Genomic DNA, 11,692 nt, shown 5'->3' with positions numbered 1-11,692 from the left:
CATCATCGGCATCGCAAAACTATCAATCTCCAACATTCATCCGTTTTGCTCATTTTTGGATCGTTTCTGGTGAAAAAAAGTAGCATCATGTATAGCTCATACACTCAAGCTTAAGTTTCAATTCTCGGAAGAAACGTAGTACTTGAAGGTGGGTAAACCGAATCAGTGGTCAATCCGAACGTCTAGTCAATGACATTGATATAGTACAGCAGGTTTTGGGACATCGGAGCTTTGACCGTGTGACCCGGCATAGCGTGGGAGAATGAACTTGAACAAAAAAATGGCACTTCCGCGCTCGTAACTGACCCGGCCCTCACTTCAGCACCCAAAACAGTATTTGCAAGTCAGCAGGGCAACAACACCCCTATTGCGGGCTCCCACCCAGCGACAGAAGTTAATGTCAATGTCCATCAGCTAGAAATATCAGGCTATATGTCAATGAACGTGCCCACACACGAGTACGTCTTCTCATGCGGAAGGAATTGCCGTTTATCGGCTGTTATTTTAAACAAGCGTACATTAGGATATGCAAGCGGGTGGGGAGAGGGGCATAAAAGCGTATCAGCATAGTGGAATCAGATGCTTTGTCGTCATCAATCATCCTCCATTTTCATCAGGCTCTAGCAGCCCCCACCTTGGCGCTTGCTTCAACCAGCAGACATCAACTAAATGTACAGTAAATTACAAAGCGATGCAAACCAATTCAATAATGTTTTAGCATTCAAAACCCAAACAATTTTTAGAGCCGGTTTACAATGTGAAGAAGTATTTTTATTAGGAATACAATGGAAAGCAAAATTCTGGGGGTCAGCAAACATAACCCTCAATTATCTAACAACACCCTCAGCTTCACCCTGCTTGCAGGTAGAACCCCTAAGTAACGGAAATTTTGGTAAGTAACGAGAAAAATTTTGTCATCAGGGAAAAAGGACACTCACGAGAAGCACTGATTGCCGTTCTTCTGGACTGGGGGAGGGATTCACCGGTGAAGGCAGCCTGGTCGATGGAGACGTTGATAGCTTCAGTAAGACGGCAGTCGGCGGGGACGATGTCTCCAATTTTGAAAGAGATCATGTTACCGGGGACAAGAGTAGCCGACTCAATTTCTGACCAGTTGCCAGCACGCTTGACCTTGGCCTTGAGTGCGAGAGAGTCCATGAGGGCTTTGACAGCGTTTCCAGCGTTGTGTTCCTCATAGAAACCAATAGCAGAGTTGATGAAAAGCAGGAGGATGATACCGACAAAGTCGGGCCAGTCAGGAGGTTGGCCCTGTCCGTTGGAGAGGACAATAGTGACGAGGGCAGCAGCTTCCATGACCCAGGAGAGGGGATTCCACATGAAGGACAAGAACTTGGGACCGAGGTAAGCATGCAAACACAGGAAAGAGGGAAAAAAGGCAACACGTACTTGGAGGAAAGGATTCTGCTCATCCACCTCCAACTTGTTGAGCTCGAGACGGCGGGCGGCCTCCTCCTCTGAGAGACCATTCTTGTCGCACTGGAGGAGCTTGAAGACGTCGTCGATGACGATAGTCTCCAAGTCTACCTTTTCCTTGTCGCAGAGATCCTTGGCCTTGAGTTCGATCTGGGAGGGGCAAAAATGAGTGCCACGCAGGAAGAAACCGGGAAAAGACGGAAACGCACAGTGTCCATATCAACAAGAGCGCCTGGAAAGAGGTGAGCTGGATGTATGCAACGACGGAAAAGACAAAATGTACGGGTAGGGCGAACAACAGCAGAAAGCTGGCGTGTAAGTTAATACTCCCATGACCTTTGGCACAATAACATACCTGGCGGGTCTCCCATTTCATGGGTCTCCCCTCGTTATTGTTCCCTCTCCAACCTCTTCAGTGTTGGTGTCAACTGTTTATACAAATTTACATTATACCAGTTTGGACTTGGAGACGTTCAAAAACAGATTTAGAAAGATATCAGAGCTTGAAAATAAAATCAAGCGGCGCCTGAACCCACTTGAAGTCTCGTTGCAAGCAAATCAATGTACTTTCTTCAAACTGTCACCATCCCTCTGCCCACGGATATACCTGGGGGCAGGTTCCGTGTACCCGTCTGCATATACTGATGCTTCATCTTCAATGTAGCACCTTACATGCTTTCCTTCAACCCAAACTGGTAGATGCTATTTCTCTGGTGACAGGTGAGTAATAGATAACTCGGTGCTTGTCACTACTGACCCACATCCTAGAATTAACTGCTTTGAACACTAGTTGAAAGAAGATGGAATAAGTTGAGTACCTATTTAATATACTTTGCACTGCTAACTTCACTCGTGAAAGGTCCCAGACACCCAAACACTTGAATGCAGACTCTGAAGGCATGTACTTGTAAGTATATGCGCTTTTTTATTGGTATTTTCCCCTTTTTTGACACATATATTCTGGTCCTCCACTTGCCTATACTCCTTTTAGTTGTTCCAGATGTTCAAATGTGTGTCTGTCTCTGCCTCCGTGTCTTCACCGTTCACATTTTCTTTCTCCACTGCAGACACAGTTGTCACATGACACATTACCTCTACCCCCAAATGCTCCATCTACGTGTGGCCTCTGGCATGCATTGGGTGTATCTGGTGGGTAGTGTTGTAGAAGGAGAAGTAGGAGGTACAGGGGGAAAGGACATGTTCAGAGACACTTGCCTGTATCATTGGGTGCAGCAGGTTTGGTATTAGATTTAGGTTCTGTTTAATTAGTCTTATATACTTGTAGTATGTTTTATGAATATATGAACTATTTTTATTATGATTTTTGTGTATTCCATTACAATGCCATAATTCTTGCAATTATAATCTCATGCAAACATTGGATAAGATTGTAAACCTTGAAAAAATTTATTCATGCTGCAATATTTCCGTTTTCTTACAACATTTCAAGAGCGTTGTAACGCAGTGCAAGAATTTTGAAGAAAAAAATATTTTATTGGGTTTATAATGCTTTGTAATCTACCCGCACTTTTTATGATGGAAGCGCTTCCACAACAACCGCTACCATTAACACCGCCGCTGCTCCTATTACAGCGCAGCTTAAACCCTCCAACACATACCACCCCCCAAACCCAACCCTCCTGCTCCCGTTCCTCCTCCTGCTCCACTGCTTCCCATGCTTTAGCCGCAGTACCCGCACTCCTTTCGGTCATAGAACCCTGCCGTCTTTTTTCTTGTCACCATCATGATCTCAGCAGAATAACCCAGAGTTGCAGGAGCAGCAGTAAGTATCGGAGACGGAAGGTTTTGATTCGGAACTGTCTACAGATATACTGCCGTCTCTATTTCTATTCTAATTATGTTGAACTGACAGCCTGAGCTTCAAGGTCTGCTGGACACGGGAAATACTTCGCGTTGCAAATTTTACCGACACCTGAATAAGCAGATGGTGTCTATTTCTTTATGTGGTATTCTTTTCAGCGTCCTTGCTTGCTCTGTTGCGGGTGTTTTTTGGATACTATAGGTATCAGGCTGGAATGTATATTTGGATAAATCGAATATAAATAAAAGCAGCATTTGAATCGCCTACTAGGACTTATCTACACTTTCTGGGTTCTGAACTACGTTCTACAAGGTCGGATAGTCCCACTCAAACCAATGCCTTTTGCACGCCTCCTTCACCCTCTTTCATTCCTCTCAGTAAAGTTGCTTTTGTTGAAACCATCATTCCGTTCAAATGCCAGACTGTATACTAAAGCGATATAACTATTCACAGGGCGCATCTCTCTTCCCGGATCGACCTCGTTCTCAATAACCCAAAGACAAGCTGACACACAGACGAATCCCAACGCAGCGCTTTCCGGATGGACCTTTGTAGGTTGTTTCACGTGAGTTTTGCTGTGCTGTCGCCGCGCTGTTGCTGACGGCTGCTCCTAGCGATGCTGCGCCTCCATCACGGACTTTCCAGGAACACGCCATCATGGACAAAGACATGACACCCGCGCTATGCACCGAGTTCTGCGGCAGCGTGTTCAGCCCATCGCTCAAATTTGCTGGAACAGAGTCTTCTAATGAATGTTGTGCGTACATTCTCCTAGCACTTCTCTGGAAATTGATGTTTTTCTTTGTTTCTGTTAGTTTGTGACTTTAATATCCAAGGCACGGCTGTTCAAGTTGACGACGCGGCGTGCAATCTCCCGTGTGCGGGTGACAGCTCTCTCCTGTGTAGAGGTTCCTCACTGATCAGTGTGTTCCAAAATAACAATACGGGCGGGGCATACAGAAATCAGCGTGGCTGCTCGCGTGCGTGCGTTTTTGCGTGTGCCTGCGTGACACGCATTTTTGCGCAACAACTGTGTTCTGCACGCATATTGATATGTTCTGCACGCAATGTCACAGCTGTGTCACACGTAGGATTGTAATGTAACAGTGTTGTTAGCGTTCAATTATAATTATTTGGTGTGTAATAATGTATGCCCTTGTATTATACCAATTCCATGTGCAGCCACCACCATGGGTATCAAGCAGTTAGGATGTAGGGATTATTACATGTCTATACTGTATTTGAATTAATCAACATATATGTCTTTAACAGTCTACAATACATGGTAAGTGTAGGTGTTTGGCTCTCGGAACCAGTAGAACTTCAATGAAACAATTTGGTGTTTAGAGGGGCCATACAAACAATGAGCTTGTGGGACGGCTTGGTATGCCGTGTCCCTCGGCGTGGCCTCGCAACAATCTCCGACTCCGCAACCAAGATTCGGCAATAAAATCGGCAACGGTTTATGATCGGTAATATCCGATCAAACGGTGAACTTGGAGAAAAACAACAATTTTGTCAATTTGGCATGCAATTCATGTTGTTGAACGACCACCAGCGTGACACCACAGCACGCTAGGTGCACTCAATTGCACGCATTTACCACGCAGGCAGCACGCGATCCACTTTCCCACGAGAACGCGATGGCACGCGACGGCACGCGATAGCACGCGACCCAATTAAGTGCGTGCAATTGGCACGCAAACAATTGTAATCTGCACGCGATGGCTCCGCAAGCAGTTTAGTCTTGCACGCTAGTACAAAATAATGCGTTTTGGTGTAGTTTAATGCAAAAATACGTCCGGATGTACCATTAGATAGATTGAACTTTGACTTTGGCATTAATGTTGAATGTTTGAAAGATCTCAAATAAATTAAAAGGTGAAACTCAATGAATTCGTTAAATGAGTATCTTGTGGTATGCATTTGTGTTCCTGTTTGGGATCTATGTGTCTTGTTCCTCGAGTTTCACTACCTGATAGCAGACGAGTCTCTGAGTGCAGGTATAAGCTCCACTCTCAGTTTTTTTACACTATGAAATGACAATTCTTTATTTTGAGCGAGATGGAAGATCTTACTCTTTCAAAGAAGCCTTTACACAAACGACTTTGACGAGAAAGAGGAGTTTTGGCAAAGCATGGATCATTCTGTTATCCCGCTCGTTTAATTCATCTGAAGAACAATGAGGATTTATTTGGCGTACGCTGGTGGCGAGGTTGCCAATTCAGGATCCTGGAGTAAAACCTGATACTGTGAGATTTGTGGGTCAATCAAATATAGTTGACTCTTTGTGGGGTGATAGATACGGACTTTGTGAGATCCAAGTCAGGTCAATTTGGGAACAAGCATGGAAGATCCCCACAGACAATGATATACTGTCTGATCCATCATCAACTCTTTATTCATGTGAAGTAGACAAGGCTCTTACACCGGCAAAGAAGATAATGTATGACCTTCTAGGCGACAACCTTGTTCCTGCAAAAGGTTGGCTGGAAAGCAAGAATAAGGACATCTTCAAAACCATTATGTCATACAAAGTAGGATGACCATTAATTACTTAGTCCAACTGGATGCGTAGCATACTACAATTCTTGCAGAAAATAGCTTACTATACACTACTCTTCATGTGAGTTTTATACGGAATTTTGCATGCAAATAGCACGCTACCTCAATAACACTGCACGCGTTTACATTCCATGCACACGCAACATGTAGCATTTCGCACGCAAAGTCATGTGAAAGACACGCAAATTTGCTGATTCGCATTTATGCGTGGCACGCAAAAATAGGTCGCACGCGGGCTAACCACGCTGATTTCCTGGTGCCCATACGGGCGTTGGGCCCATCCCGACAAACAAAAATAGAGTTGGAGGATTCGAGTTTCTTGGGTGCTTCAAGTTAGTTCTGACTCAGTCCAGACATTCTAACGTATTGACTGGCTTTGTGATAGAGACCTTGATGGCACAAATATCCGGACTTTGAGTGACGTTGTGGATGTTGAGGGTGGAACTACTGTTGCGGGATGCACCAAGACATGCCTCGTGAACGGATTCACCATTTCAGGACTTGAATTCGGAGATGGATGCTGTGCGTAGTCTTTCAAAGAGCATGGTATAGAACCGGAATGTTATATATTAACAATGGGCATTGACTAGGGTGCGGTAATGGCCTCAACCTCCCTGAGGGGACCGTATCAAACACGAGTGCACTTGCAGATACTGCCCCACTCACGGACTGCTTGCGCGCGTGCAAGGCAGACCCCACCGAGCTGTGCGGTGGAACCAACAGACTGTCCGTGTACGTTGTCACCAACGATGTCTTGTTTCCTGTGAGCGTCTCTAGCTCCAACTCCAGTGTCAGTCGTGTTAGCCCCAGCACCTCCAGTAGCACCAACAACATCAGCGCCAGTCGTGCCAACCCCAGCAGCACCAGCAGCACCAACAATATTAGTGCTAGTCGCACGAGCCCCAGCAGCTCCAGCGACATCAGTGTCAGCCGCGCCAATCCGACCACAGTCTCCGACCCGGCTAATAACTTTACCTTTGCATTTACATCTACATTTACAAATTCGATACCGCCTCTCACTGAGCAGCCGCAGACGAAGACGGAGGCAAGTTCGTCGGTTGGGACTGAGTCTAAGAGTAATACTAACACCGGGACAGATTTGGAGGGTACAACGGGTTTACATTCGACGACGACGACGAGCGAGGTCAAGACACATTTTGGCTCTTTGGGGCTGCTTCCGACTGTTGCTGTAAATACCTAGGAAGTTTGAGGTATGAGGTATGAGGTTAAGCAAGGTCAGACTGGAGTCGGATTGCGCATGAGGCTAGGAAGAGAACGAGACACAAGATACGAATAGACGAGGCTTTCTGCGATAGTATACGCACAATCTCATATACAAATGTTTATCCAGATGCATGAGATTAATTTACTTCATTGTTACCCTGCGCTTTGATTCAAATTAAAACTTTCCAATCCAATGAGTACCTAAAAAGAAATAAGAAAAGAAAAAAAAGAAGGAGAGAAAGAGAAAGAGAAAGAAGAAGAAGAAAACGAAACACAGAGTTACGGTACCCTATCTGTATCCAATCTGTGTGTGTGTGTACTTATGTAGCCTGCTGTAATAAGTCGCATCATTCAATCACAAGTCCATTCCTCTCCCCTATCCCCTCGGTTCCTAAAAGCATCGGCGGTTTTATATGGGTAACAAGCATAGCAAAAGCCGAAAGCGATAGATGGTGGAAGGAGATGCGAAGAGGTGAAAAGGCAAAGAGGGGAGGGCATGATGTGTGGTGCTGTGCTTGTGACCAACACATTCCCACCATCCCCTAAACCCCGTCCCCTACCGCTTACGCACCCCAAGAAGCCCTTCACGCTCGTTCACCCCATCAGCTCCCACCTACTCACCCCAACCCAGACCCAGACCCTCACCCTCATGTAACCCAATCCCGCCCCCCAATCGAATTACACTTGATATGGCACTATTTTATCATTTTCTCTAAGTCAACAGTTGGAACCTCGAGAGTAGGCTTGGTTATTGCTGAAGTCAAACGGGATCTAGGTTCTTATATTCCGCAATTTAAATGTGATCAAAGTAAAAATTTTGGTTTCTTTACATTCTATACAAAATTGCATGTTTCTTAGGGCAACAGCAGGCCCGGGAAATAGATGTATGGATATTTTTGCTTTATGTACGAAATATCAAAAGGGATGCGGAGCGATATACATGGAAATATTCCACCTCCAACACATCCAAAGGCAGTTTGCCTCCCATAAACGGCATTCAACAAAGGCTAAATCCAAGTATCCGTGCCATAAGTGTAGATTGGAGTGGGTCCAATCAAAATGCTCGGATTGAGTCCAGCGTTTTTGTAACGAGGGCCAAGATATCCGATGTGTGTCTTCTTTTGGTCGCCTTTGTTCTCCACTCCCGGATGATGAATGCCAACAGACCACGGCCAATTTTCTGCCTCTTTAGGAAGGATCTTATGGGCAGTTTCGATTAAGTTTGGTCTAGTGCAATGAAATAGTGTAAGTTTTTTTTGGAGACACGCTAGTAATAACGCTTACCCTGCAGTAGACGTCGCCGAGTGAAGATGTAAGTGAAGGCTCATGTCACCTGGATGCTGTGTGTTGTTAGAATACCATTCTAGAATTGCCCAGAATTTATAACCGCCTGGGGGGAGGCCACTAAAACCACATCCTTGAGTCTGGGAAACAATTGGATCATCAGCCCATTAGTATAGATAAACATTGGTATGCATGCAAACCATATTGGGGTTAGTGATTGTTGAAAGCTCAAAGCCAATAGGTTTTTCGAGTGTTGGGTATCCCTGAAACGGTATTGTGTGTAGCAGCCCTGTGGAGTAGATAGCATTTTTAAATGTCTTGTCACCAGACTCAAAATAGAATATTACGCACAAGAAGAGCCAATGGGTGCATTGTGAGCCTCAGCTTCCAATACCCACTGCTTGGTGGGGGAAAATTTATCTGGGATCTCAACACCAGTGGTCAAAATAACTTGTGCACCGCCGCCAGGAATAAAACCGATATTCCTCCAGCAAACGGTGGGAGTATAACGTAACCACTCTCCAAGTGCAGTGGCTAAGGAAGCGACATACCATCCTGTGAGATAACCTAAATAAATGAAGAGGTTGCTTTATTCACCTGAGTCGAAAGACGAAACATCCTCATGTGGCCAATCTGGGTCAGGCACACTGTCGCTAATATGGCGAACCTCAGCAACTAGACAGTGGTGATCCTCATACTCCAAAGGTTGTGGGTTTAAAATGTCGAAAGGTGTGTCTAGCACATTAAAGCTATTGTTAGATGTCGATGTGATTGTCCGATAGGCGGCTACGGGTTTGTCGTGGCTTTCGGGGTCGAGCACTGGATAGTTCGGATAAAGATACGGAGAAAGGGCCACTTTGCTCGGAATACAGAAGAGTCTCGCTTGAACAGTATAATCGGAGCCTGTAGTGCAATTCCCGCGAAGGTAAATAAAGTTGGGTTCTCCCTGATGAAGCTGGATTTGATTCGCGGCTGACCAATCTGTACCCGCATTCGACCCACCCAGGATTGTCTGGACATCAGGTCTAATTCGTATTCCTATAGGTTGAATATCTGAATAGCATAAATTGATTAAAATTTGCATCTTAAGAAAAAGGAAGAACAGCAAGCATTCGTACCGGGTGAACCACACTGGAAGCCAGCGGGTCGTGGAAAGTGCTTTGTATCACCTAAATTATTACGGAACCACCATCCAGTTGCATCAAATGATGATGGACTGGCATTCTGGGTAGTCACAGATTCCCCTTGTGCGGCCGTAGCTGTAGCTGTAGATTCTGCATTTGCCGTGTTGAAATATGTCTTGAGTTGGTTAGACGCATGACTTGCGTGGCAAAAGTTGGTGGTAGCTTCGTCATGGAAAACAACGTTCAGAGCGCCCAATAAAAGGGTGTTTTCAACTGGGATGGACCTAGCACTTTCTGAAGGGGGTTGAATAATGCTGATTTGGAGAGAGACCCAGGCAAATGTATCAATGATTTCTTTGGGCCCTGGAAATATGTTGAGTGTGATAATGTCGTCAAATCCAGGCTCCAAGTCAACGTGGATTCCAGCATGGTCAACGAGCCGGGACTTGACCATGTAGATAGTACCGGTTGCAGATGATAAAGAGAACAATGTACCCTCTGGCATTATTGAGTTCTGGTGCATTTAGTGTCAACATATTTTCTTGCCAGTACATTTTAGCAATGAACAAATTACCTCAATGCCGATATGGAACTTGAGTGGCTCCGTACCGTCGTCGAATACCCGAAGACGTGTAGAGACACTAATAATGGGGGCTTTGGGATCAGCGACAACGACCTGAAAAAAATTTAATTAACACTTGTTTTCTGAAGAACTACATCCACGTACATTGTAATAAACAGTCGAAGTGTCATTGTTCAAGAAGTCGGCGAACTCCTTCCAATTCTTTGCATCTGCAGGAGGATGCGGCAACGTGTCCCTCAAACGTGCTTCTGGAGGAGGAGGAAGAATGTTGAGTAGGGACTGGGTAGCAATCAGGGCATAATTGACACCACCCATATTGGGCGGCTTGAGTCTGAAAGGTGTGACACACGCGACGACTGCAGAGCAATTAAAAAATCTGACGATTCCCATACCAAACTTGAGTAATCACCTTCGTCCGGAGCGGAAGACTTGACAACCAATGGTCCAGGGCCAGTTGGCTTCACTTTGTTCCATACTTGAGGCCATAGAATGAGCTCGCTTGGTGCGGCACGGAGAACAACTGCAGTTTTAGCTCCCGGTTCGACATCGCTGGTTGATTTTCCGCGAATGTAGACGTAGTTTGTTTCATTTGGTTGGACAGGAAGACTAATAAATTGGGGATATTCTTTGATCAACAGATGCCGTTTAAGTCTGTTCCCGTAGTGCGGGATGATATCTGGCGTCTATGGGAATATAAGCGTTGTAGTATAGCAAGAAAGGCAGTAATGCAACTTACAAACGCTGTCGCCTTGGTGGACGGATAGTCGGATGTTAAGACTGTATGGCCGTCAGTATATGGTATTATGATTTGATTCGACGGGCTTACAATTTCTGAAGATCAAGTTGTTTGTACTATCTTTAGACATCAGGAAAGATTTGAGCTTTAATTGAAAAGGTAGAGCTGGGGTTCCTTGAGAGGTAGACCTAAGTAATTATTGAGTATTGCGCAAGTTTATATAGCATTCTGTGCACTTCGATGATTTCCACGCTTGATGAACTATAGGACAACGCATCATTTTCTAGCCATGTCCACCCTTCCGCGTCAAGCACAATATTATTCCCAGGCTTGCATACCTCTGTCCCTTCTTTATGCAATTGGTAATACGGAAATGAAGTACGCCGGCGCCAAACACTTCAACTACGAGGGGTTCTAGCGTATGCGGCTGCACATTTGACAACTCTTCTCCTTCACGCTGTGGCCACATGAGGGGTACATTCCCTGCACCAAACAATCGCCGGACATACACAAAAGACATTCAACCTGTTAAAAACGGTCTATTGGGGGGTTCACCTCAATTGGTGGCTTTTGCACAGATGGAATTCCAGTCATGTAGCCTACAATAGTGCGTGAGAACGTATAATCAAGAGTTGTAGACATTTTTTTGGTTTTATTTTCAATGTCTTTTGAACTTTTAACTTTGTACGCTCATAACAACCATTCAAGGACGCTTAACAAAGTTTAAAGAGTGACCTGCATTAGCATAGTGTTTGTACTATAGCATCAACAATATCAGCTAGATCCATTATAATTTCTGCCCGTCAAAAGCAGACTGGTAAGAAGCATTGTAATACATAACTTCTTCACCGCTTGTGAAAACACGCATCTCCGCAAAGTCTAAATCCCGGAATTAACAAAGCGCTGGAAATAAAAAACCA

At 45.0% G+C, this 11,692-nt stretch overlaps 2 protein-coding genes across 2 annotated transcripts; both read right to left on the bottom strand.

Annotated features, from left to right (window-relative positions):
- Positions 1 to 823: 823 nt before the first annotated feature.
- JR316_0000072 (ATPase 6, plasma membrane-type) lies at positions 824 to 1,805 on the bottom strand (the record flags this gene model as incomplete). The annotated part of the gene is made up of 5 exons (XM_047885888.1): positions 824 to 873; positions 939 to 1,350; positions 1,408 to 1,584; positions 1,644 to 1,666; positions 1,790 to 1,805. 5 exons carry the CDS (start codon positions 1,803 to 1,805, stop codon positions 824 to 826), a joined length of 678 nt encoding a protein of 225 aa, XP_047753634.1.
- A 6,247-nt stretch (positions 1,806 to 8,052) lies between these two features.
- JR316_0000071 (uncharacterized protein) lies at positions 8,053 to 10,902 on the bottom strand (the record flags this gene model as incomplete). The annotated part of the gene is made up of 11 exons (XM_047885887.1): positions 8,053 to 8,272; positions 8,330 to 8,469; positions 8,530 to 8,618; positions 8,681 to 8,863; positions 8,927 to 9,382; positions 9,448 to 9,967; positions 10,028 to 10,129; positions 10,181 to 10,392; positions 10,446 to 10,719; positions 10,773 to 10,813; positions 10,863 to 10,902. The coding sequence occupies 11 exons, from the start codon at positions 10,900 to 10,902 to the stop codon at positions 8,053 to 8,055; spliced, it is 2,277 nt and encodes a 758-aa protein (XP_047753633.1).
- Positions 10,903 to 11,692: the final 790 nt, after the last annotated feature.

This window comes from Psilocybe cubensis, chromosome 1, assembly GCF_017499595.1.
Source record: "Psilocybe cubensis strain MGC-MH-2018 chromosome 1, whole genome shotgun sequence".
In the NCBI taxonomy this organism is placed as follows: Eukaryota; Fungi; Basidiomycota; class Agaricomycetes; order Agaricales; family Agrocybaceae; genus Psilocybe; species Psilocybe cubensis.
Note: the sequence above shows the minus strand (reverse complement) of the source record. Positions and strands in the feature narration are given on the sequence as shown.